At 42.3% G+C, this 27892-nt stretch overlaps 2 protein-coding genes across 10 annotated transcripts in view; one reads left to right on the top strand and one right to left on the bottom strand.

Annotated features, from left to right (window-relative positions):
• The window catches only part of INTS9 (integrator complex subunit 9), a 393694-nt gene extending 388467 nt beyond the window's left edge, over positions 1–5227 (bottom strand). Inside the window, exon 1 of the mRNA XM_078649901.1 lies at positions 5097–5227. Coding sequence (XP_078506027.1) covers positions 5097–5105 — 9 coding nt within the window. The 5' untranslated portion in view covers positions 5106–5227. The remainder of the gene's footprint in view (positions 1–5096) is intronic.
• A 1018-nt stretch (positions 5228–6245) lies between these two features.
• The window catches only part of HMBOX1 (homeobox containing 1), a 480822-nt gene continuing 459175 nt past the window's right edge, over positions 6246–27892 (top strand). For 8 of the 9 annotated variants that reach the window (XM_078649892.1, XM_078649900.1, XM_078649890.1 and 5 more), the window contains exon 1: positions 6249–6486. The gene's annotated coding sequence lies outside the window, so the exon portion shown is untranslated. Of the gene's footprint in view, positions 6487–27892 lie in introns of all 9 variants that reach the window. The other variant, XM_078649894.1, reaches the window with a different exon arrangement.

The raw sequence follows: 27892 nt of genomic DNA, 5'->3' as shown, positions 1-27892 counted from the left end.
CAGTACTGGAATCCTCAGTGAATTAAAAAAACAGCAATCTTTCAGTAGGCTTGCATTTGGTATAGCGGTTTTAATGAAAACACATAATGGTATTAACATGATGTAATTAACACATATCGAACATTAGCTATTTTGCCGAGAGGCTGTGTTTATTTTAACATGAATAATGTAGGCCTCAATTTCAAAATGATTGTTACTGTCAGCAGCCATGTTATATTGGCACCCAGTCATCTTTCTGTCCTTTACAAACAGTTTGAAATACGTAATTCTCTGATGTACAACATGATACTTTGTTCTCAAGCTTTGTTTTCATGCTGTTTTAGCATAGCTAACGCTTTCCCAAGGTCTCACTTATTAGGACCACAATGTGATTCTCATGAGAACTTAACCTTGATTGTACCAACATTTGTTCTAACTATTGAGGGGTCACAAAAGCTCTGGGGATGGGATCTAAATTATATGAATATGTGGGACAAAGCTGACAAATGTTATTAAAACTGTATTGTTCTTTCTTTAACATGACTGGATGGGATTTCTAGGCTTTGGCGCTTTCATTTTATTTTACCCTATAAAATGACCTTTACCCAGATGGCATTTGGCTCACTCTCCCTTCATCTTTAGAAGGTGAAACTCCGTCTGTCTGATCTCTGGTTTACGACTTATTTACTGAGATGAATTATATTCAGTTTTGAAATTCGTGATTTACATTTTATTCTGATCTTTATTCTTTTATATGCCAAACGACTAACTCTTTGCCATTACGTGCTTTCTGCAACACCTTTAATTTTTCAATGAACCTTCAGGGTTTTCTTTAAAATACTTGTCAATAATTATCGTGAATCCTAATGTGTTTTACATTTAATTTTGAAAAGCTATTTGATTTACATGTTGACCGAGTCCAGTTGTGGAGCAACAATCATCATTAGGAGATTAACGTCGCTCTAGGGTTATTTAGGTTGAAAACAGGGAAAACTGCTACAGACTTAACATCTTTCTATACATTAATGCCAAACCTAAAGCCATGCCGCTGTCCGTGTGTGGCATGTAGTAAATGTCCTCTTCACTGTTCTTCTCTAGCTAGACTGTACTATGATACCTATGACATCATAGAATGCCAAGGTGTCCCTCTAGCTCACTGTGCCTTTCTATTACTGTCTGTGGCAATTAGTCATCTGAGGCTGAGCTGCCAACAGCGAGCTCCTGGTGGGGTTTTCCTTACAATCTTAACCTGTCTTTTTATCTGGAAGGAACCTGCAATAAAGGATCTTAACATACCAAGTAGACTCTGCAACCTTCATTTACCACAACTTGGCGACGATTCTAAAAGGATGAACCTATGCGTGATTTAAAAATAAAGACTACAAGGAACTAAACAAGCTAAAGGAAGGAACTCAAGATTTCAAATCTTTCAAAGACACTTCATTTTCAGACTAAAGGTAATGCCCTGTTGACCCCACCAGTGTCTTGTTCCACCTGGACAGCCTTCACCCAGGGCGTGTGTTTCACCTTAATGTCTGCTGTTTGCATATGAAATATTCCTGTTCATCAATGAATTTTATGTTCTGATTGTCTACTGGACGTGCTCATCTGTATGTGGACAGCCTGCAAACTGAGTCTCGTATGCTCCGAGACACTTTACAGCGGCCTCTGTTTACTCTACCAGTTTATGCTCTGTGTATCGAGAGAGATACTTTGCCCTGTTTAAGAAGTTACCACTAACTCACAAGCATCAGCGCATGTCGGATTTTTTTGCTGAGTTTTATATAGCGCGAACTAGAACCGAACCAGTTATCAGAGCGCTTTACATAGCACCAGTTACGTTACATGAGGACACACTTTCATTTTAGGCACGGGGAGATTAAGTGATTTGCCCAGAATCACAGGGGGTTTTTGGCGTCGTTACCGAGACTCGAACCCAGTTCCCCAGGTCCGAGGTCGAGCGCCTTAGCCGTTAGGCCAACCCCTCTCCCCATGTACTCAGCAAGCAGAAGTAGCGTACAAGTCCTACTCTTTACTGTTTTAATTGGAAAGTTCATGTCCAAGTGGGCGCATTCAGGAATCAGCAGCGCAGACCAGAATGTAAATGCTTTATGTGCCTTTCCAAGCTCGCTTACTCACCTTCCTGTATGCTGATGTCCGTTGGTCAACGGTTGGTCAGCAGCGATCTTCCCTCCTTCCCGTCTGCCGTCCTTCTGATGACGTGCTTGGAATACTTCTAGAAGTTAGCGAAGGTCTACTGTGACGTCACGCTTTCTTTCATGCTGCAGCTTTCCTGTTGCCTACTTTCAGCACACCTAGACAGTGAACCACCCGGCAGTGGCGTAACAGCGTGCCGCCATCTTCTTCTAAACCAGCGCATTGAACTTGAAGCTCGTAGTTTTTAATGTGGTGCTCCCAGTGTGGCTTCAACTTTACACGCACAATGTGGTCCTCTATTTTCCGGTGTGATGGTCACAATCTGTGTCGACAGTGTGCCAGAAACGTTAGTAATGACGATTCCATTTACCTTCATGCCGCCAAGCCGAACAATAATGAGACACAGACATTCTCATTCTTTGATCAGCACTTTGAATATTTCAGTTTCACGGTCAATAGCGGCACCAGAGCAACGGAGTGGAAGACACCTTACTTATGGTCTTGGTCACATTCTACTGATCTGACGAAATGTCCAAGGCGACTGTTGGGTACTCAGTGGCGTCTACAGGCAGCAGTGTACACAGACCCCGGGTGAGAGATCGCTCACCGGAGCTGACATTATTTACTATTTTTATTTTGAAGTGTTTAGCTTCTCAGTGTCTTTGATGATTGCATATTGTTTTCAACATAATCTTTTGTGATGTTAGTGGTCTCTGCTGTGTTTGCCCTATCGTTTGCATATGGGATCAGGTTGACAGCTTTTAACTCTACCGAAATCAGTTGTCTAGAGTTATGATGTACCTCGTAGTAAATCCTATGTAGGGCTTGGTATTGTTTTGTTTATCAGTATGGGTGAGGTGTCATTATGGGTAGTCCATACCAGTTCACAGGCTGTGTATCCCCTCTAGTTCTTGTTGAGTGTTTGCGGGTAGTCCGTGTTTATGGGTAGTCCATGCCCCATAGTTTGTCCCAGGGCTATTGTCTTTATCCTGCGGTCTACCCTCTTCTAGGGAAGTTGGTATTGTGGGTAGTCCATGTCCCATAGTTTGTCCCAGGGTTATTGTCTTAATCCTGCGGTGTACCCTTTTCTGGGGATATTGGTGTTTGTGGGTAGTCCATGCCCATGGTTGTACCCTTTTCTGAGGATGTTGGTGTTTGTGGGTAGTCCATGCCCATAGTTGTACCCTTTTCTGGGAATGTTGGTGTTTGTGGGTAGTCCATGCCCATGGTTTGTCCCAGGATTTTTATCATTAGCCTGCGATTTACTCTTTCTGGGCAAGTTGGGTACTTGCGGGTAGTCCATTCCCCATGTCTATTCCCAACATTTCTGTCCTGCGTTGTACTCTTTGAGGTTAAGTATTAATGGGTAGTCCATGCCCCATTTCCCAGAGATATTTTGCTTACTCTGCGGTGTACCCTTTTCTGGGGAGGTTATACGTTTTTGGGTAGTTAACGCCCATGCTGTCCTGCAGTGTACACTTTTCAGGGGAGGTTCAGTGTCTGTGGGTAGTCCATTCTCCTTATTATGCGCTGTCCTCTGTTTTTGGGTGGAGATTGTTTGTACAATATGTTTTTGTCGGAGTCTACCTCCTTGTAGCTACTGGCCAGGGCTTCATTTAGGTATGATTTTGAGTTGTGTTTATATCATACATTTAGTGTCGACATATCTTCATCAGGGGTAGTTTTTTTTTTTCTATTTAGTGAATTCTTGTCAAAGAGATTTACTCTCTAGAGTTATCTTATTTTGTTTCAAAACCTTATACTTTCGTTAAAGGAAGGGGATGTAGCATATTATATCATAATGTTGATTCTTTGTTCTTTTCTATGCTAGTGATACCTCATGTTAATGTCATCTCATGTTGTACACTATTACTTTCGGTTCTTCTTATTTGTGTACTTACCTGCTGATTGTAGCATTTAAGGTATTGTTACCGATTATTCCTTTGTTCTGCTCTTACTCCATAAAGGAAGAGGATGTGTAGTAAATGTCCTCTTCACTGTTCTTCTCTAGCTAGACTGTACTATGATACCTATGACATCATAGAATGCCAAGGTGTCCCTCTAGCTCACTGTGCCTTTCTAGTACTGTCTGTGGCAGTTAGTCATCTGAGGCTGAGCTGCCAACAGCAAGCTCCTGGTGGGGTTTTCCTTACAATCTTAACCTGTCTATTTATCTGGAAGGAACCTGCAATAAAGGATCTTAACATACCAAGTAGACTCTGCAACCTTCATTTACCACATGGCAGATGGCAGGAAAAAAGAGCAACACAACGTCCAAGTGAAGGTAAATGTAATCTCCCAAAACAAGCCCCCACCACACAAAACATTCTAGGCTATTGCTAACTGCATATTCAAGAACGCAAGACACAAGGACAACATGACGCACAAGGGCAAAAATAAATGCAAAAATCATGACAGATGTTTTGGGGGTGGAGGACACAACAAATAAAATCAGAAGAAACATAGGCGGCAGATAACATGTTTCAGACTGCAACACCATGGCCAACAGACCTCTCTCGACAGCTTTCCCAGTTCCATGAGTGAGTAGCTAATCCACTCCATGTTTTTGTAGTATGCTCTGTTATTATTTTTTGCTAGTTTAACCCGTTATAAAACCACTACTACAAGTTCAAGAATCCAAATAAAACACCTCGAATGGATGGGGCACTGAGGCATGGAACTTGGAAACATGAGAGAGCTAGTGTTATTGAAATGCAGGTTACGTCTTAATTTGCCACTGAATTGTTTTGGAACAAAATAACGTTTCACAGAAGAAAAGTTGATCAAAATAAGGGTCTGCCCCTCCTGTCAATGGCAGTATTCTGTAGGATGTTGCCATCTCTAGCGGCATGTCATTAAGTACCTTTAGCCTCTACTCACTCCTACTAGAGAAGTTAGAGGATGACAGGCAGGTCCCTTAAACATCACACACAAACTCAATCACTGTCGCAACAACTCACCAATTTCATGACTCCCACGGGGGCTACTACTGTCACTCCGGCCACCGGCAGCAACGGGCACAATGAACAGGAAGAATCTACCCTATTGAAGCCATGTACCTACAATGAGACTAGCACGCAGAGGACCTTATTCGTAAGAAGTCAAATGAAGCCGCCATGTTTGAATGTAAATTTGTAGTCATGTAAATGGCACATTAACTGATCATATTCGTATACTGCAAGATTCCACACCGCTTTCTATGTAATAAATCTGTTATTTTATTAACTGCTTCCATCCTTTAGTATAATATTCTAAATATTTCTGCCGATATTTGTGTTTCATAATTGTGTATGTAACATCACAATACCATGTTCTGTATGCCCTTTAAGCGTTTCCTCTTGGATGTTGGTAGTTTTTCAAACGCAGCATTTCTACTTGCCGTATGCCATTTGATAACACATAGTGAAAGAGTCCTTTAGGTGTGCGACGGTTGGTATGTACCGAGAAGTGTGATCTCTCTGAGTCAAGGAAACTTAAAGCATACAAGATTCGCCCACTAGGGTGATCAGAGGGACAGGCCAGTAGTTTAATACCACATATATTGTGGTAACGCCTTCTTTCCAAAATTATTCTGCTAGAGTTCTGTGATTAGTTTAATATATGAAAGCGACGACTCTGTTCGTTCAAAGTATTTATTTTTTCTGTTTTTATTCTTGTATGTACAGAATCATCTTTTTAAAAAAAATACCAAAAATTAATAGACAGTTAATGTATTGGACGAAAATCACTTTGTTTGTTTTACTTTTTTTTTTTTAAGTGTAACGCTTCTTTTAAATAGCGAAACTGAAACATTTCAAGATGGCCATCATGTTCAGCTTCTTCCGTCATGCTACAGTAGCGTATCCGTTTTTTCGGGTGACGGACAATCAGTTCGTTTAGTTTCCATTGCCGTCTCTTATTGACTACGCAGTTACAGTCTGGATGACGTAACCAAGTCACAGATACGAACAGCTTGCCGGGAGCTGTAGTCCTACGTGATGCTGCCAGTAGCCCCACCCCGCTTCTTTGCTCTAGTCTTTCTGGGAGTTGTAGTATATGATGTCGGCCACCGCCGGCGGCCGTGTGCGATACCCCTGGGGAGAGAAAACTACAACTCCCAGAGTGTAGGCGGCAGCAGGTGGGAGCTTTTGATGTTGGATGTCAACATGGCGGTTGTCAGACAGACAAAGACAGCCAGTCTGATGTGATTGAGGCAGGCTGGAAGAAAAGGGGATCCTCGACCTTTTCTGTTTCCAGACGCCAACTTTCACTTTCTCACCACGAGAGGACCAAGACTCTGGGTCAGGTGTCTTGTGCGCTCCCGCCAGCTGCTGCTGCTCCCTGAGGGGGAGGAGGCTTCAGCACCCACAGGTCAGTAGCTGTCTCTCCCTGCAGGACTCCGTTTCTGTGCATGTCTCTGCGCTTCTGCAGCTTAAATATTCATGCAAGGGGTGGGCTGCATTAGCTCAGTCCCGTTCAGTGATGCTTTTGGTTTCATCTCTCACCCACCCTCACACTCCAGAGAGTGACTGGGTTCCACACTGCTGATTAAACAGACCTGTGATATCCGCCCTTAAGGGAGGCAAGGCATTAGCGTATACGCCTGGGATCCATACTGTCCAACTGCCAGAAGGATCAGGGGTGTTTGACAATGTCTAGTCTGCGCAGATGTTTCATTGATCTTTTTTAGGGACTATTGCAATATACCTCGATGACAACATATAGAAATACCCACCAGGAAAATTTTGCTGCAGGAAAGGGAGACTGTTTTATTATAGTCTTGCATTGGTTTATTATAGTCTTGCATTGGAGTTAGAGGTGTAGTGAGATAGTGTTAGAAAAAAGTTGAGACATATCAATACTTTCGCCTGCGCAAAAGGGACTCGCCTTCCTTAGTTGTAAGAGTTGGCATGCATGTGCACGGATTCATTTAATGTGGTAGTGATGGTACCAATAAAATTGGTACCTTTGTGCCCCATTTTCCACCCATACGACTGACAGTCCATTAGGAGGCAGCTCTTCATGCCTTGTGGGTTGCTTAAGGACACTGGGAGGAGACCTCTGCATGCTTTTATTGGGCTGACCATTGAGGCGATAGGAACATGCCCGATCGATGCCATGATATGAATATCTCGTTTCTTTTGAGGCAGTCTGGGGGAGGGCTGGTCGATGTTTTGTTTAGTGTGCAGCTGCCTCATCTTGTTTGTACAAGCTGATGTTGCATTTTAGGATCTTCGGAATAGAAATGAAATGCGCATTTTTATATCACATTTTAGAAACTACCTTACCCTGCCATTGGATATAAATTGACTCTTGATGACATGCATTTTTTAATTTGTTGTTGTTTTTGTCTGACACACCTCTTGGTATACTGGTTATAGTGCGTGCAAGTTGTAGTTATTACATTAATTGAACTCACATTTCAGCGAGTCACAGCTCTTGGTTTACTGTACATTTTTTTTGGGGGGGTGGAGAGGTTTGGGGGAAAGAGAAGGACTGGTCTATCTGCTGTTATTTTGTATTGGTTAGTATTCTGACAGAAGAGTTTATAAAAACCAGCTTAGGTAACTTTGTGTGATGGGGCTGGAAAGAGAAGAGAACCTTATTTTATATTTCTCAGTAAATAACCTTTATTTGAATTTTACTAAATCGTCCACTGATTCTTGCCCTTACTCTCCACCCCACCATAAATGTGTTGTTTTATCGTGTTCGCTGTGATTGCTCAGGTTTTGTTTCGGTCGAGATACAGAACTGTTTAGTCTCATTGCCCTGCTGGAATAAGACTACACACTTTACCATGTCCATTCGAAGAATGAAGATTTTTAAATAGGAATTTATGTATGAAGTGTGATTTTATTGTTTCTACTCCACTGTCCGACAGCTTAACAATAGAAAACCGTGTCGAATTATAACCAGTTCTAATATTAACTAAATCAAAGTTATTGTTTTACTTCTGTTATATATACATGAGTTATACAGTTATTGTTTTTATTGCAGCACATGAATGTTGTCCATATATGCTAGATAAGATTTTTTTCACTGCCAGAATCCTTTCATGCTAGATCAAAATGCAAGTTGTCCGACTTATGTGTAAAATCGGGTGTTTTCTACTTCCTTGAATGGTTTCTGATATTACTTGAACTGCGGAAGGGGTTTCATTAGTATTCTGAACTGTTGGCAGCCAGACTTGCCACTGTCCCAAAATACAAATGGGCAAGAGTGGGACGTAGTTCATTTACCTATTTGCCTCCTAAAGCATGGAATGCCCTACCTCAGGAAATCCGGCAAGCAACTTCCGAACTCCAGTTCTGAAACAAACTAAAAACCTGGTTCTTCTGTTTAGAGCAGTGGTACCCAAACCTTTTCGACCCGCGGCTCACTTGATCCATTGTCCATTGGCCGCAGCGCCCCTTAATGTTAATTTTTATATTTTTTTGGGCGAGAGACGGGTAGATACCCAGTATTTCAATTTTTCATCCTGAAATTTATTGCGATGAAGCCAATGAAGGTATTGTAGTCATAGATGTAATCCTATTGTGGCCTGTAAGGGTAGTAGCAAGCTGATTGCCCCGCAATTACGCCCACAAATCTAAGATACGCCCACAGGTTACGCCCACAAACCTAAGATACGCCCACAGGGAAATAGCGTCTAGTCTTGCACATGTCTGGCCCACAGGCCGAAGAAGTAGAAGCCAAACTTGCCCCATTATGTGGCTCTTAGGATAGCTGTCCACCTAGGCTCGTTCCTGTGAAATATGCCATCTTCTCAAAGGAATACATGACGTTACATTGCAGTGTTTACACCGCGATACCTTTATAACGCCGGAATTACAAAGCAAGTCATTACAACGACTTTCGTTGGAGGCCGCTGGACTTAGGAATAGTATGATTTACTATTTCAACTCCAGTCTACGTACAGTAGGCAAGGTGTTGGAATAGTAAATCATACTATTCCTTAGGTTAGAGCACTATCTACTGCAAGTCATTGTAATGTCTTTCGTTGTAATACCTGCGTTGTAAAGGTATTGCGGTGTAAACACCGCGATGTAACTGATGCTTCCCTTCTCAAAGTCATTGTTTACTTTGTAGTAGCAGTACTGTAAATGCTGTAATGCTTACTATCCCTGACAAGATATTTAAGCGCTTTATAAGTGCACAGCAAAACCATGGGTTAGTGGACAGGCTTGTTAGAGGCTAAGTCATTCTGGGGCTGATGTGAAACTGAGGAGAGAAGTGTTGTAATAAAACTAGATGAGGAAAGGAGGAGAGAGTATGTAGCGTAACGGCCAGAGCTGCTGACTATGGATCTGGGGAACGAGGTTAGAGTTAGGCGTTGCTCAACATTCTGAGATTCTGGGCAAATTACTTCATCTCCCCGTGCCCACAAATGAATGTGTCCTTGTTTAACGTAACTGGTGTTCATGTAAAACTCTCCAATGCCTTTGGGTCGAGTTTGCACTATATAAAGGTATAAAAAATAACGGCAAAACAACAGGAGTCCTGCAACGCACACAAAACTACTCCCACACGACAAGGAACCATCTGAGAAAAAAAGGCGACGGAAATGAAGTTATTACGATGCTGCAAGTCTCCGATCTCTGTGTGTGCAAAAATGCATTGAGGTTACAAACATGCAGTTATACACGGGTTAAAACAATTTAAAACTCGAATCTGTGAAGTGTTGTGTATCGTGGTGTAATCATTATGTAACTATAGATGCTGAAACTGTTGAAGTGCGATTGGACCTAGTAAATAAACACCAGTAACCGGTTCACTTGATGCTGCTCAAATAATCTTATACAAAGTTAATTTCACAAAGCCCCTTTTTGCAACAGATTGCATGTGATGCAGATTGATTGCCTGCTTTTTCATATTTTGCATAGCATACTTTTAAAAAACGTTTTGAAGTTGCAATCTGTTTCAGATTTAACATAAGAAAATAGTCATACTTCAGAATAAGCTAAGTAGCTTCATGTATCAGGAAGTACAGGTGCACAAGGTTTGCCGTATTTCCAGTGTTTATACTGTACACAAGACGCTTTATTGGTCAGCGGTCAAAGGCTTTTATAATGGTGATGTGAGACATATTTATTACATATATTTAAACATAACCTATATGTTCTAATGCACATGTACTGCACATCAAAAATCCAGTCAACACTTTGTAATGAACTGCTAGACCTCTGCTGTCTCAAGGAGGGTACTAGGAGTGTTTCTTTTCTGCTTGATGTTGTAGTGAATGCCTTTGGCATTTTCTCTTTTCACCACAACATTACATTGGTTTGGTATTCGCCTCTAGATAGATTACAATCAAAACATTTCAGTAGCACACAGACACGTGTCAAACTGTGAGTGTGAAACCCATCAGTGATTTCTGAACTATATAGATAACTTTTATCTTTAGCTTACATTTACTTTAAATTATTACTTTATTCTAAGCTTTGGCTTGAAACATCTGAAGCAGAAAGTGGAAATTCTTGAGTGAGCATTGGCATATCTAATCTTATTGATTTTTTTGCGGGATTTGTGGTGGGAATCATGCTGTGGTTCCCAAACTGTGTGCAGAGCCCCTGGATCGTTTTAATGGTGCATTGGAGTACAGCGGCACTCAGATTGGGAACCACTTGTTTCGGTTAAGCTCCCCTTAATCTTGCTTATCCACTGTTTATTGTGTCAGCCCACTAGTGCTGGGACTTATTATTATTATTAGTGAGCAGCCAGAGTAGTGAACATCGGCACCTTCCCTTCTGTCTGATGAAGTTCCACCCGTGTATTAGCACGTTCGTTCTTGCAACACCTATATCTTTTTCTATTAAAAAGTTTATCCTGTTTCGTATCTGTATATCAGTATCTATAGTCGATAACTTCTTTGAGTTTCTATAATGGCTACAAACTAAAAACACTTGGGGCCCAATTGCGATGTTGGACGGACTGGAGTCCATCCGACATCGCTCTGGAAATGGAACCGAACAACCTCCTGTTGACGGTTCCAGCCGAGCTATTAGGATGCAACCGAACCCTGTTCGGTTGCAATCCAATACTTTGCTATGGGAGCATGCAATCCAAACTGAGTGCAAACAGACATTTGGCGACCTTGCAGCCATGAGGGCGCTGCTGGGGGCACCCCAAAGACAGTTTCCCAATGCCTTTCTGTGTCGAAGGACCGGCACAGAAAGGCTGTGGGAAACTGCCAACGAAATCCCTCTGCCGGAAAGAGCCGGCCAAGGGATTACTGCAGGCCTTCCGAATGGCGGACGGGCTCTGAGCCCGTCATCAGTCATTCGGAACTCCTGTTTGTAATAATTTCCGACCGACTCCATCAAAATGGGTCGGTTGGAAATTATTACAAACAGGAGATTACGATGTGGTAATTGGCTCCGAACGAGGGTCGGAGCCATTCCTTACTGCATCGTAATCAAGCCCTTAGTACTAATCGCAGCAATGAAGAATGCCTGAAAGGGGGTTTGGGCCTAAGCAGCTCTTTTTATTATTGTCCTTAAAACTTTAAAGTGGTAATATAAATACATATTCAACCTTACCAATATAGGCCCATCTACAGGTTTTTTAGTCTGTAAGATCCCACTAATCTGATCCATGAATATAATTGAAGCAGTGAGTATATAATTTTGAATTTGCCTTGCTATTTATCAGCACTTAGTAATCGTGGTGAAGAAGTAAACCTTGCTTTACTTTGCCAATAACTTTTTTTTAAAACTTTATTTTTCAGTTTACGTAACCTTTAAACAAACATCCAATTGGCATCACTACAATGTATGCATACAATTTGACAACCTCATTATTGGCACTTAGGAACGTTGGCAGAAAGGTTCAGACACATAAGGAGTTGATCGAATAGCAGACAAATAAAAAACATCATGAGGAAGCAGCCAAGCACGCCACAACTATAGGTGGTATATAACTCTAGGGGTCATCCCCTCCCTCACCATCAGACCCCGACCCAACTGGTGCACACACCTCGCCACTCGCACTGCCAGACTCGCTCTGGGAGGACCGCACCTTCTCCACCAGTCCCGAGGCACACATGACGCGCCAGATGAGTAAGTCTTCCTGTAGTTTCTCGTATCTCTGAGTGAGTTGCATGCAGGTTTCCTCGGCCAGGGACCACTCTCTAACATCCCTAAGCCAAATGGGCACCTCTGGATCCCTCTGTTCCATCCAAGTGACCGCCACCCTGCGCCTGGCAAGCACCAACATCAATTGTAAAAGTTTATAGGAGAGCTTCCTTTTCTTGGGCCTGGGGACTAACGCCAGCAAGCAATGCAGGGGGTTCATTGCTATCTGAAGGCCTGTAGTGGTGACTATACGATCCACCACCCCCACCCAGAAACTCCTGACCGGAGGACAGTCCCAGGCTAAGTGGAAGAAGCCCACTCCCTCCACGCTACATCTGGGGCAGCTGTCTGCCAATAACTTTTTTTTACTACCTTCTGCGAATAGAGCTGGAAAATATGCATAAAACTTACTTGAACTGCAGAATCCTCTTTCAACAACCTGAGCAGTAATTTCTAAATAAGAACACTGTCAATAGGAGCCTGCTTTATACACTAACCAGTTTCTTTAAGCTAACCCTGGTTTTGGAATGCATGTGAAATTTCATCCCAGCTATTGTCATTTGACACCATTCTGTGTCCTGAAGGAGTCACATATCAAGAAACTCACATGCCTCTCTTCGTATTGTCTTCTGTGCCCACTCTGCTGTTTTTTCCAGATTTACATTGTTTGCTAGTTTTGGTATTGTGCTCAGACTAGCACTTTTCTGTGTTTGTTCTACTCCTGTGGTATCCTCTATATTCACACTATTGCACTCTAGTGTTCTATTCCTATTTGCGGTTTCCAAATTTAGGGCCCGATGTAGGACACCAAATACCGGTCGGTAACCGACCGGTATTTGGCTTTTGAAATGTAGGGGGCCTTAAATTTACCGATTCGGTAAATTAACTGATTCGGTAAAATACCGAATCGGTAAATTTACCGAATCGGTAAATCTAGATGTAGGTGGCACTGAATACAGTGCCACAGGCCCTTAAGAATTCTTTATTTACCATGAAATACTATTTCATGGTAAATAACGAATTCCTGTATACATGCACGTCTGTGCATGTACACCTGTGCCATGTGTCACACATACGTGCCATAAGGGCACGTATGTGTGTCACATGGCACACAAGCCAGAATCAGGGGTGCAACATGGGTGTCAAAGTGACACCCTGCCCCCCTTGACAATTCGGTAATTTTACAGATTCGTTAATTGACATTAATTCCTGGCCCATAGGAATGAATGGCAATTACCGAATCGGTAAATACCGATTCAGTACCGATTCAGTATTTTTTACCGAATTTTTACCTACATTGGATTTACCGATTCATAAATACCGAATCGGTAAAATTCGGTATTTATGAATCGGTAAATCCAATTTACCTACATCTAGCCCTAAGCCCCATGTTTCAGTACTTTTTGTCACACATGCAAACTTCAGCGTTACTCTTGGAGTTGTTTTCGATATCCGCATTGCTGATGTTACTCACTATGCTGTCTGCAATGTATACCCTTGATAGGAATCTGGGGACCTCACCATACTGATGCTTGACCTACACGTATGATTCGCAGTTTGCTTGAATGTCTCATGTTCAGGTATGTTCTGTTAGTAGCTATCCTTTCTGTGGAATGCATGTTCTAATTTCCATGCCTTTTGACCACTGCGCTCTTTATCCTCTTAGTTTCTCTCTTTTGTTATGGTGTAACATATATATATATATATATATATATATATATATATATATATATATATATATATATATATATATATATATATATATATATATACCTGTTAATTCTTTATCCTTGTCATGTGGTTCTGGACACATGCTAGCCCTTTTAGCAGCTCTTTGCCTTAGGTTTTATGTTTACTTTGGACAACTATATTTACTAGCCTCAGATGCACCGCAGTATTCCCCTATTTATTTTATTTAGATGATCAGCATTACTTTTTGCAACTATATTTTCTGACAACATAACACTCCCACTGTAAGCTGCTTACATTTGCAGTCCCATATTGTTATTTTCCACAGTGAAGTTGAACCATCTGTTATGACCACAGATGAAAGGTTATGTGTAATGCTTTGGGGTATGTTTTTGAAGTTGTGATTACAGAAAATGGAAACAATTCTCACTAAAAGCCTCTCACCTTTTTTACCCATCAGAATATTTAAGAGCGCTCTGTGTGTAACACACAGTTCTGGAGCGTGCACAGATACTGATAGATGAAGAATGTATTCCACACTGCCCTGCAGAAAAAATGATCATGTCCGTCTCCCAGGATGAGAGCCGGGGTGACACTGGGGAGATGACATCTAAGGTTGAGGACTTTTTCGGCAACAGCAAAAAGTTCGTCTCGTCTATTTTTAACTAGCTCAATATTAAAATCCAATTCAATCTGTTACTTGAAAGATAGATTTATGAGCGCCGTTCCTTGCCAATTTCCATGAGGCTCAGTGACGGAGGCAGACTGTCGGCTGCGTCAGCCGCTGCTTGAGCAGCAAGAGGCGATGAGCTTGGATGTCTTTAGTTTGCCTTTTAATGGTTGGAGAGGTGAATTTTTTCTGTTAATGTACTGACTGTACTTGCATAGTGTGCACAGCTTTCGCCAAAAGCAGTAGTAGCGTAGCTAGGGTGCCATGGGTCCTAGCATAAGTAATGAAAATGCCCCAACCTGTTAATTCGGTAGAAAACACAGCATTAACCGTGTTCAATGGCCCCCTCAGGCCTCTGGGCCCCGGGCATTGCACCGGCTGCTTCACAGGCAGAAGCCCCCTGGCCACAGGGCGCACCATTGAATATCTGGGCGTGAGAGAACTTTCTCTATGCCATACCGTTTTGGCCAGATCTTTATTTGAAATCCTGGTACGTATTGTGTTGCTTTGTTTGTTGCTCTCTGCCTTCACATGTGTGCACGGAGGTCTTTTTCGTTTTGGTGTAGCAGCCGTTGTTGTGTTGAAGGTCTTTTTGTTGATATACATCTCCCTGAAAATCGGCATTAGTGAATGTAAAATGCGGCATCCTTTGCAGGGAGCACGCGACAAGACACTCGAGCTGAATATTCTGCGCGGCAAAACACCCATTTTCTTTTGCATTAAAAAAGAAATCATACTTTGCAGGCGAAAGCCTTCCTCGCGGCTCTTGCATTATTGAAGCCCGAGATAATGTGATGTTATAAATCTCTGGCGGTGGTTTTCAAAGGATTGACAAGTCTGTGTGAGGTATGAGCCTCCGCGTGCAGACTAGACCGGGTTTAGGGGTTTGATTTCTGCGACGGTGTCTACTAAACCAGAGCTTTCATTGACGGCCTCTGAGAGCTCTCTTTTGTGTTTTGCAAATACAAAGCGTTTCTTTTCTTTTTGGAAGAGTGGCCTTCTTAAAACATTATAGTCCCAATGTTCGGTGTGAAGCACCATGGTAATGTAGATGGTTCCAGGCAAACACCAAAGAAAAATGTAATAAAAACAAAGAAACACCTATCTCACACAATAGTCAATAGGAACGTTTTTGTAATGAATAATGCTCCATCTTTCTGTAACCTATTGTAATTGAGATATCCCTGGAAGCCAAAGTTCTCTTTGAGAAATTAACACTTACCAACCCATTTACCTCAAAATACATTCATGTTCACGAAGTGATTTGAGACTTCTGGTTCTAGCAACCACGCACTGTAGGAAAGCTGCCCTAAATTAGACAGTGTTTTTTAATAAATTCTACACATGCAGCAGTACGCTTTCATGGATTAATGAAGATTGATCCTTTGGGCTACTTGTAGTTTTATTAGTTGAACATGTGGAATGACGGATTCAGCATGGATTTGTAGTAGAAAATATTAAGCAGTGTCTGAAAATTTGAATGCAGGACAGTTACGTATGTTTTTCTTATTAAGAAGGATTTTTATACCAGGCTATATAATAGATGTATCCAATACACAACCAGTAGCGATGGATATCAATCTAATGTTCTCGGGTGGGGAACGAGGGGGGTGAGAAGTAAGGATATAGAATACAACCTCCTTATAGAAAATTTCTCCAGCAAAAGGTATGACGCATAACACCAATAGGGTGTGTTAGGGTCTACCTAACAACATTACGGTATTGTTCAGCTAAACGTGAGTCTAGCCTGACTTTGGTTGTGGTTACTGAAACCTTCTGATCGCAATACGGACAAGTTGTGGTAGGCTATATTTTCCACAACTGCTTTCCTGTGCTAGGACTTCTGGCTGTAGAACCCTATTGGGGATCAAAGTAACAAGCTTGAATTTATCCCTTTCTTTCACTGGGATGTAGTGTGATCTTTTCACTTTGTTGGCCATAGTGGCTTTCCATCATGCTCTGTGGCTGACATCCTGCTGCATTCTGTGAAGTACTTCTAGGAACAAAATAATGTTGTTTTGTGAAGAGCAGCACAATTGTGCAACGTCACAGTTCCATATATTTGAACAAAGCTCTCACAATGTATTGGGGACAGGCAGCATTTTTTAAATAAATATAAAGCTTTTGTTCACCTCATTAGCAAACTTCAGCTTTCATAGATTTGCTCGTCTCACACTACATACCAACATCAAGCAACTCGTCCAAATTAACCTTCCCCCATCCTACTACAGCGATGAGCTATTTGTAAGAGAACTGTGTTAAAAACTCATACTGTGGTCTGCAGAGATTTGCCAAAATCTCATCTGTAATAGTTTAGCAGGAGACAATATTCGGTTAAAAGTCCCTACTCCTTCCCCATCTAGTTTGAAAAAAATAAAAGCACAGTAAAATAATTATTTGTTTGCAGTACATTTGTACCCCAAACAAACAGTGTGGATCCATCAAGCTTTCTCTCAGAATCTAACTCTTTTCATAGGGCTATGTCCTGTTCCCCTCACCCATCTCCTATAATTCTTTTGAATCGACACATCACTTTCAAGTTACAGCATATTGCGGCACCATTCAGTAATTCTAATAATAAGGCATAAAACCAGACAAAACCAATGTGCTTGGCCACTGTTGCAGAGGAATGTGTGTATGATTTATTGTAGGGCACATCCATGGTAAGCTTATTGGTGCAGAGGGATAAAAAAAATTCTTGTCTGCATCTGCGATAATTGTGAATTAGTGGAAAAAGAAACGTATTATTGTTTTGTGAATTTAATCCGAGATTTAACCTTGGAGTGCAAGTAGTAAATGGCCACAGTAATGGAAAAAGGTCTATCCCCACAGGTTTACTGTTCAAGCCATGGGAACAAGGAAAAGAGTATGTTTAATCAAACAAAGGGATCTACCGGTTATATACTGTGAACATTTTTTGGTGGTAAAATCAGGGACCATTTTGGTAGATTCCCCTTTCGACTATTACTATAGCTTTGAAGAGGGGGGTCATATGTTTCTACCTTGGCACTCCTTCTGATCAGTCGTGCTGAATTTGCACCAGCTGTAGTTTATGCAGAAAAGTTTCAGGAACTGATGGATAGATGGATTTGCCATAGTTCATACTGGACCAAGCCTTTAATGACTGGGACATGCTGATGGCTGTCAATGAGGAAAAGTGGATCTCCTAGTTTTTAGAAGGAAAAATAAGTGCCAATCCAGTTATCAATGATGTGTAAGTTGAGTACAGCTTAGCATGTAAATCAACACTTCAGTTACTTACAGAGGACCCAGGCATTGGAGCAAGGCTCATAGAAAAGGGCAAATCAAGTGAATCAAGGGAGAAATTAAGGAATGGTTGGAGTTAAAATAAGTTCTTTCTTTGATAGATTGAGCTTCATAAACTTAGTGGCCATCCACCATCACTCCAGCAAAATGTAGTTGGCCATTGAAGATTGCCATTATATTATCCGCATACACATAGAAACATGCCCCTAGCTAGATAAAGTAACTCTGCCAAAGAGTGCATTTAGATATCAAATAGCAAGGAAATGCCTTGTGATGTACCACAACTGAGTACTTTGGGTTTGAAGGAGAATGTAGGGAGAACCACAGATTGTTAGCAATCAACCAAGAGAACATTATCCTTCTGTGAGCAATTCCAGGTATTCTTATTGTGAAAAGTGTGGTGTATAATGCAGTGGAAAGATCAAGTAAGATAAAGAGCCGTGCCCCACTGCCAGGTCCGTACATCTGCCAGGCAGAAGTCAGCTTGATGATTATCCATGAAGTCCATTGTGTCCGACAGAACTCTGGAGCTGACTGATTACCAGTTTCTCCAATATTTTATGCAAATAAGACAGCAAAGAGAGAGACCTGTAATTGTTCAAGCTGTCTGTATTTAATGCAAACCTTCTTTTGGTAGACATGATTCTGGTGCTAAGCGAACTGTTAAAAATGGGAAGAAGTGGGAGAGGTGTGGCGCCGCGGCCAGGGCGACTGACGCTGGAATCTGGGGATCAGGGTTCGATCCCGGGCTCCGGCGGCAGGTTAGCCCAGCACCATGCGACTCTGGGCAATAGCTTGCTTAATCTTCCCGACGGCCCCCAGCGCCTAGAGACCTTAACGGGTGATTGTGCGCTATACAAATGTGGATTATTATTATTATTATTATACAAATTGAAACACACATCTTTAATACATCTAGCAGGGCAGATCTGTTTATAAGTCCCACATCAACAAATGTTATTTAGGGTGTTGAGAAGGGTCTCTTGAGAAATAACAAAATAGTCAAAGGAAACTACAGGAGTATCAGGACTGATATCAGTCTACGGATTAGTCATTTAGGGGATGTTCGATGATTCAATGTTAGCTCAAATATTTTTTTTCTTCTAATTATCAATGCAATAATTAATTTTTGTTTGTGAAGCTTGGAGGAACTGATGTCGGATAACGATTCTGTTGATCTCCTTGGCCATTTGGTGCCTTGTTAATATGCGTATAAAAACAAGCTACCTGCTCTTTGGAGTGATTTTGCCTCAAGCTTAAGTTAAATAAGCTCAAGGGAAGAAGCAGTGATTGTGTTCAGCTATGATTTTTACCTTGTACCTTTTGAAGTGGCATAATGTTATTTACTTTAAGTATTTGATTAGGGACAACTCAGACTCTTGAACTCAAGGAGAGACATTGTGGTCTACCATTTCCATATTGCAATTATAGTTTACATTTGTTTTAGGGCTGTTTGAACAGACCTAGTTTTAGATGCCCCTGTCTGTGAAGTTGAACAAGGCTAACTGACTGCATCTTCAACTAACCCCAGAAACAGTTGTCACCTGGAAAAATGTGAAAACTTGTACATGAAACAAACAAGGAGGTTACATAGGAGCCATACCTAAATGGCGAGCATTGGCATTATGGAACATCTCCTTTACAGTAATTCATTGTCCTTCAAAATAAATTTAAACCACATGAGAGAGTAGTCCAATTTATTTTAAAGCTGTGCTTCCAGTTTAAAAGTTTAAAATAACCCCTAGTGTTCTATGTAGGTTCTCCAGCCAGAGCTGCACATTATACCAGTGTTTGCACTATTCAGGAAAGCTACCAGAGCAATCTCTGCTGTTGAGTAAACAGAACTCTGGCATGAGAATCCAGGATGCAGATAGATCCTGGAACATCTGTAGCCAGTTTTTGTCGAGGTTATGAGACTCGTCGGTAATTTGAGGTAAGGTAGAGATCCTTTCTCAATAAACATGACCCATCCATCTCGGGTACAATGCACTAGGCCTTTTGTAGACCATGTGCATTCAAAATCTTTTTATCTGTCTGTAAATCTTATATCTTCGAACAGGGGCTAATGCACTTTGACTTCCTTCATCATGGTATTATGAGAAACTATTTTACAGGTGTAAACCTTTCTGTCACCAGAAAATGTCCCCACACTTTATTGCGCTCTTATGACAACTATTAAACAGATTTTACCAGTTTTCTGAAAGTCTTGTATTTAGGAGAATGGTGTTTCTTATTCAGGGAGGCAGGTTTTGGCACAGGCTTGTGTCTTTAAATCCACTACTATTTGAACAAGCATTGAAAATGCAATAGGTCTCGCCTTTGATTAAGTTAAAGCCATTTGCTTTGCTAATGGTATTGTATTGCAAAGCAAATGGCTTTAACTTAATGAAAGGCGAGACCTATTGCATTTTTAATGCTTGTTTTCTACTCCCGGGACAGGTCACTCTTGATGTGCCTAATGCCGCTGTGGATGACTCCTGACTGCTACAGCTGACTCCTGACTGCTACAGCTCATTCCTGCTGCGGATGACTGCTGCCATGGCTGATTCCATTCCTGCTGCAGCAGACTAAGGAGAGTTCACTCCTGCCGTAGCTGAGCCCCGCAGAGCCCGTCAGCACCAACAAACAGGCAGTGAGGTGCGGGAGAGGGCAACAGTTGCAGAGAACGACTTATCATTGGTGCGCAACTGCAGATGCCAGGTGTTCAAGCCTCCCAACTATGAAGAAGGAGGCATGGGGGAAAAGGCAGTGAATTAAAAAAAAGTATTAAGAAAAGTGAGAACATAGAAGAAAATGGACTGGTGAGATAGAAAGAATGATAAAAAGAAATTGAAAAGACGAGCAAAAAAAAATGAAGACAAAGAGGGGAGCAAAGAAAATGGAGAAAGGAAGACAGACATTAAAGTAAAGACAGAGGAACCGAAAAGGTTTCAAAACGACTGTCTTAACACGAGAGAAGTATAAGAATGCACAGGAGAAAAGAGGGGGCAAACAAATGGATCGCTATCATAAAGAAGACGAAAAGGTAACGGAGGCAGGGGAAAATAGACAAAAGAGAGAATGGCTGGGCTGAAATGGAAGAACTTGGAAAGGGTAAAAGAACATTAAGGAAAGTTGAGAAAGTTCGGCGAATGGACAACGGGAGAGAAACTGAGTTCAATTTGGGAAAATAGATGGGAAATGGGTATGACTTGAAACGAAAGCAGGATACAGACAAAAAAAGACAGTAAATGAGAGCCAATGGGCGATGAAATGAAAAGAGGGAGAGGGGAAGAGAATGTGAATGAGATACTGAGATGTGAGAAAGAATGCGCTGTAAGCAAATATCAGAAGTGAAAGAAATGAATAAACACAATAAATAAACCAAACGGGTGAAACAAACCAAAAATACAAATTACATTTACGAAACGCACGCCAAGAGCGAAGAGAAATGCATGATGATTATGAGACAGGAAATGAAACAGAGAGGGAGAAAAACAACATAAAGAATCAAACAATGGCACATGACGAAAGAAAACACTGCATTTGTGAAACAAACGCTCCTGTTTCAAGCAGACAGGACTTAAATAGGAGGAGAGAAATACTAAATAAAAGCCCCACCTTGTGAGAGGCCTCTAGCGCTCCTTATGATACAGAACAAAACGGAGATGGTTAAAGGATAAGAAAGGAAGCGGATGGTTGTAAACACGGACAGACGGCAAGAGCGCACTTTTTAAACGCAATAAAAAACAAGTGTGGCCGATTAAGGAGTCTGTGTACTGCCGCCAGTAAAAAATCCAGTCCCGGTGGGCGGGGTCAAAAGTGGACAGGGCGACAACAAGGAGTGACTAAAAAGCCTCCTTAACAATAGAATTCCAGCGTTTAGCCTAAGCTATGAAGCAAGCCAATGGGAAGAGGGGGCGGGGCTTCAAGTCCCCTTACTCAACCGTAATAATTTCAAGAAGATCTTGAATGCCGAGAGCAGCGCATGCGCTCTGCTATCGCCAGCCGAGACCTCCAATTTAATACTAAAATTTGCTCAGGATTCTAAAGGGCTTTCCCTTAAGATACTGTTTGGTCTTCTCACACCTCCTCAACATAGAATACTGTTTGAGCTGATTCGCACAACTTAAGGGTTCGAGAGTGTAGCTTAATAAAGGAAGCATTAGACTTAATGAGTATAACTGCTCACTCTTCTTTCACAGCCTGGATTTGTAGAATGTTCAATAGAGCATTCAATATGTTGCTGTATAGAATCACCCAAAATGATAGAATTTTCTGCAGTAGTCGTTTTAGTAGAGTGATGGGAAACTTGTGATGACTTTATTAACTGTTCAATTAATTAAAATCATTACAGTAAGAAAGAATAAAACTGGTGAGTAAAACAATGATCACATTAAAACTATAAAGACTGCTGGTAAAAAAAGTTTTTTGTTCAAGTAATGCATCCCCTCTCCGCTGCACCCACTCGGACCATCAGCCCCGGGTCTTTGTCATAAGTCCTTGCACCAAGTTTCTTAGACAGCTTCATAGGACTTGGTGGTTTTCTCCTACGGCAGTCTGTGGATAGTTCTCCTTGTCCCTTCCGGTTCAAGCCATTGATGTGGTGAGATTTCTGTAGGGCGAGTGGATAGAATCATGGCTCATTTGAGGGGAGGCTGCCTTGATCCCCTTATTGTACCACACTGGTGGCTCTGGATTTTTTGTGATCGTTTGCTGCCTTTAAAGCCATTCTAATCAGATGAATGAATTTCCCAAGACTCGCCAAGGTCATCGTGGTTATTCTAGAAAAGCACAAGGCTGATGCTACGCGGCATGTCTTGATTCCCTTGATGATGCAGACTGGGCGGGGAAGTCTCCGGCGTTCGTTCGTAAGAGAGGGGCAGCCGCATAAAAGGTGGAGCCAGGATTCTCTTGTGTAGGGGCACAGTCTGCAGCTTGTATTTTCCCCATTGTGAGCCCATGTGGGGTTAAATTCAATGAGTCCTAGAGTACATAGTCTCAGAGAGAGAATTTTAGTTCTGGTTTGTGGTGTCAGGGCCTCATTTAGGTAGGGTTGTGCCTTGCCTACCATGTAGGAACTGTTCAGTGGGTCTAGGTTGGGGCTATAGCGAAGGGATTTAAGGTCCAGTTCGAATGAGATTTTCAGAACATGTCTGTTATGGCTTTTTTCCATGCATTTAGTGGGATTTCTGGCAGTGGTATGCTCTTTTCTTCGATCTTTAAAATCTTGAGTTCTTTGCCAAGACTGGTGTGCCATGCTGATCTTGGCCCTTCAAAGATGGCTCTCATTTGGTATCTAAGGGAGTTTGTTGGGGCCCTTATAATCCTTAAATATGATTTTATAATCTCCCCTTGGCACATCAAGTCTGGCCTTACCAGACCTAGCTCCAATCTTAGTCTTGACTTCCTTGCCGACCTTGGGATAGAAAAGACTGATTTATATCCTTTGGCTTGGATTGCGGTGAGAAGGGCATCCTGATACCCCGGAAAAGCCTGGTGGCCATAGCTAATGGCTGGCAGCAGTTTTGCTTTTAAGGCAGTTAATATTGGTCCGGGGCTTATCAGATGTAAGCTCAGTTGCTTTAAAAGCAATATCACCTTATTGGCCTTGGACGACTGCTGTTTCAGATGGACATTTGCCTTGGCCCGTTCCGTAAACCAAACCCCTAGGTAGTTATACTCTGCCACTGTACTGATCTGCAGATCTCCCATTCGCCACTGTGCTTTCTTTTTCAGATGATAGCTCCCAAAAATGACTACCTTAGTTTTCCCTTGGTTTACTAGAAGGTTGTTATCTTTGTTATATTGATTCAGCGCATTTAGGGCTCTCTGTAGGCCCACCCTCGTGTGGTCCATTACAGCTGTGTCGTCGGCATATTGTCGTACCGGCAGCCTCATGCTGCCTAATCTCGGTGCTACTAGGCTGGGGCCTTTCAAGGCATCCCCCAAATCCGCCGTATACAGGTTAAAAAGGATGGGCGCCAGCATTCATCCTTGTTTCAGCCCGTTGTTTGTTATTATTTTAGGGGACACTGTACCAGCGCTGGTTTTAACCCACACCCAAGTGCCATCGTAAAGTGATCTGATTGCCTTCAGTAGGTTTGGTGGAACGACCCAATTTTCTAGTTTCCGCAGTAGCCTATTTCGTACCACTTTATTGAATGCTGTGCTGTAATCAATAAAGCAACAAAAGAGGGGAGGGTTTTTCTTTTTTATTGCTTCAGTCGCTAGGTGTGCTAACGCCAGGATATTATCCATTGTCGATGCTTGTGGTCTGAAGCCAGTCTGATAGCAGGGTATGATGCTTTTTCCTTCGGCCCATGTCTCCAGGTCCTTCAGTATGAGGCGAGCGTAGGCCTTGGCTTCTATGTCAAGAAGAGCGATGAGCCTATAATTTGATGGCTTCAAACAATCTCCCTTTTTAAAAATTGGGACTAATATGGAGCCCCTCCATGAGTCAGGGGTTATTGCTGTTGTTAAGGAATGGTTGTAAAGAGGAGTGAGGACAGATGCCCAAAAGTCGGGGCCTTTTTGAAAACCTGGGCGGGTATCCCCTTTGCTCCAGGGGCCCCATCGTTATTCATATTCTTAAATATCTTAATAACCATTTGATGTTTTATCTGGGCTGACAGGGTACGGGGCATCTCTGCCTGGTCTCGCAGACCCTCAGAAGGATTTCGGGGGCTAGAAGTTCTTTCTTCGATCATTGCCCTTGGTAAGTGGAGGCAGTCCGTCCCACAGTTAGGATCTTCAGTACTGCATGTGTTTACATGGGCAATTTAATATAGCTGCTTTACGTAGACCAGCCAATCTTGCTCTTCCCCCTCGTTTTCTCTTTGAGCACATCTGCTGCTTAGCCGGTGTATGTGTCTCCATAATCCTGCCGAATTCTTCTGTTTGAGCAGGGAGAAAACTTTTAATCCATTCCCTCTCCATGTGAGCATTTTTGTGTTCCCACCATTTCTTTCTGAGGGCTGCCCTCAATGATGCAATCGATGTCCCATCTGTTTGTCTGCCCCCTCTTTTCTTTATTACTAGTTCCTTACGTTTGGTCTTGCATATGTCCTTGGTTGGACGATTGATTCCATTTGTTATTTTCTTTTTGGGCCTGGAGCATTGTGGCTGGGTATGGCCCAAGCTTTTTTGTATCTCCTCAACTATGGTCTCCCAAATTTTTATCGGTGAAGACGGAATTGCTGGGATCTCCTCCTGTTTTAGGTCCATCCAGTTTTGAAGTTTTGCTCCCGTCTCGTCTGTCCATCTGATTCTCTTTAGGAGGGTGTCATTTTCGTCCCCTCTGGGCTCTCTGATGACTTGGAACTTAAGGGCCGCTGGAACTTCTAGCTTGAACACTGCTATTAGTGGTCTGTGATCGCTTACCGACCTGCTCTTCACTGTAAAATCTTTCAGACTGGCCGCCATTACTTCGCTGACCATGATATAATCGATCCTCGATGGGAAATGGGTGTTTCGCAAGAGCCGTTCAGAATGCTGCTTGTGCCCACAGTAGTATGCTTACCTCCCGCCATGGCATTCTGGACACTGCTTCCAGTCTTGGACTTTTTTGTGATTGTCTGAAGCATTCTGTGTGTTATAGTTTTGTTTTGCTGCCATTGATCTAATTAAAGTAGTTAGCACCGGGGATCACATGCTTGTGCGGTTTGTTTGTGCCTCACCCGTACATACAGATCCCTTTGGTACATTGCATTGACACTTGACTGGTCCAGACATTGGCAGCCTAGCTCCCACTCTATTATGTGTCTGACACAGATACTATACACGACGCTGACACTGCCCTCCACGACAGTCCCTGAGCGCAGTGACAACACACTCCCTTGCTCTTGCTTATGGCACACTCTACAACTATTGTCTATCACTCGCGGTTGCGCATCAATAATTTATTTATTTATTTTCTTTCTTCTTGCTTTTCCTATTTTGTGTCTCATTATTGTTTTAGTTTTAACTGTTGTTATAATGTTATGAATATTGGATCGTTCACACATTACCTTGTTCTCGCCTGCATCTGTCATTCACAATGTGCTGGATGATCCATCCTGTGACTGTTAAACAATACTTGCCAGTAGAGACACATAGATGGGACACTGCTCCTTGTGTTGAGTCGCTGGCAATTATGGCGAATAGTTATTATGATCAAGATGCTATATACTCTCTGTAATTTATTCTGAATTAAGAGCCTTTTGTTGCCACCTAACTTAGGGCTTTGTTGTGGATTGTTGTTCCTCCTTCCATCCTCCTTTTCTATATTGATCTGACAATCATTAGGTTTACAATTCCTGAATTGAAATGCCCTCGTATGTATATTCGTTTGGTGCAATATTGAAGGTGTGCAACCTACTGTGGCAAACTGTTTTGCAAAAGTATACCCATGTACAGCTGCAGGATGTTACGTTGATTTTTTCATCTACTTATAAGCTATGCACTGTAAACAAAGAACGAAATGCAATAAAAGATATTCAAACAAAAAAAATTGATCTAATTAAAGTAGTACACCTGAAATCGGTGATTTGTAGATGAAAAATTAAGGATTGGGGACAGTGTCCGTAGTGACCTAAAGTGAGGTGGTGACTGTAAACCGCAAAGTTATAACACTGTGTGTGTTCATTAACATCGCCAATTAGTTTTTTTAACTCTGTTTGCATTTGACTTTGGATTAAGCAAGCTGATAGGTTGGGAACATGCTCAGAGTGTCTCCATATTTTAGGGGGCATGTGGGGGAGGTCTGTCCCCTCCTGGTAAATGTTCACTGTTGGGAAAGAGCGGAAACCATACATTGTGTACTTCTGTGACTTGTCAGCACTGTGTAACGAAGGCATGCATTAGGCGTAAGTTCTAGAAGTTGGAGTGCGCCGAGTGTGAATCTGGAAAAACTACTTTCCATAGATTTCTTAGTTGTACTAACTGAATTGTTTCATGCCAAAAGTGAAAGAAATGTAAGTACCCCTCAGGGGATAATTGTGAGGCTCCTCATATTTTTGAGAGCATTCCCTTGACCCATAGACCCTTGCCCTGCGCTCCTGTCTCTTCTAGCCAAACGCCTGAAAAACGCCAGTGATTGCACGTGCTTCTGCTCTGCCTATGTGGCAATTGTGTCTGGTCTGCGCTTGGCAAGTTGCACGCCTCGGGCACGCGGCCAGGAGCGCGAGTCCCGAATTGTCTTCTGTTAGTGGGTTGGACGCAACCCCTGCCTTGGTAGCTGTTTTTACTCACTTTTTGTTGTAATTTAATATGTGTCCTTTCTGAGATGAGTATGCCGTACACGGAGTTTTCGCGTACGCGGTGTTTACAGTGAATATTTTCCGTTGCTGTTGTCCTCCGTTTCGCAGCTGAGATGGAAGAAAGACTTTCCTGGGAGTCTGCGGCCTTGTGCGGGGGCCAATGTGGCTAAAAATAGAATCTTTCTCACATTTTGTTATGGTCCTAATGGTGAACTGACAACAGGAGTTCTAAACTAAGCAGCGCACTTCTGGTACTCCTGATGCGCAGCAGACCTCTGTAAAGGCTGCGGAGACGGCTCGAGGAAGCTGTTCTTTGAAGCAGAGGCCTTCCATTGATAGTGATTCCTTTCGAAGCAGTGGCACGGTCGAGTGACGTCTTTTTCGGGATAAGTGTGAGAGGCTGAGTTAGATTTAGTAACGTGGTCCTGAAGCGTTTACTTCTGGCAAAAATACATTTTGAATATAGATACTCAAGGCATACCAGTGGTGTAACACAGGCCCCCCGGAGCCCTGTCTCAATCCCTTAAATTTCAGAGGAGGGGAAAATTGAGTCACGTTGTGAGAGGCCTCTAGCGCCTCCGGCTTCAAAGCTCCTTGTGATACAGAATAAAACAGAGATGGTTAAAGGATAAGGAAGCGGATGGTTGTAAACACGGACGGCGAGAGCCCACTTTTTAAAAGCAATAAAAAACAAGCACAGCCGATTAAGGAGTCTGTGTACTGTCGCCAGTAAAAGATCCAGTCCCAGTGGGTGGGGTCAAAAGTGGACAGGGCGGCAACAAGGAGTGACTAAAAAGCCTCCTTAGCAATAGAATGCCAGCGTTTAACCTAAGCTATGACGCGAGCCAATGGGAAGAGGA

The sequence above is a fragment of the Lissotriton helveticus genome, chromosome 6, assembly GCF_964261635.1.
Source record: "Lissotriton helveticus chromosome 6, aLisHel1.1, whole genome shotgun sequence".
Classification (NCBI taxonomy): domain Eukaryota; kingdom Metazoa; phylum Chordata; class Amphibia; order Caudata; family Salamandridae; genus Lissotriton; species Lissotriton helveticus.
This window is presented reverse-complemented; position numbering and strand designations above follow the sequence as displayed.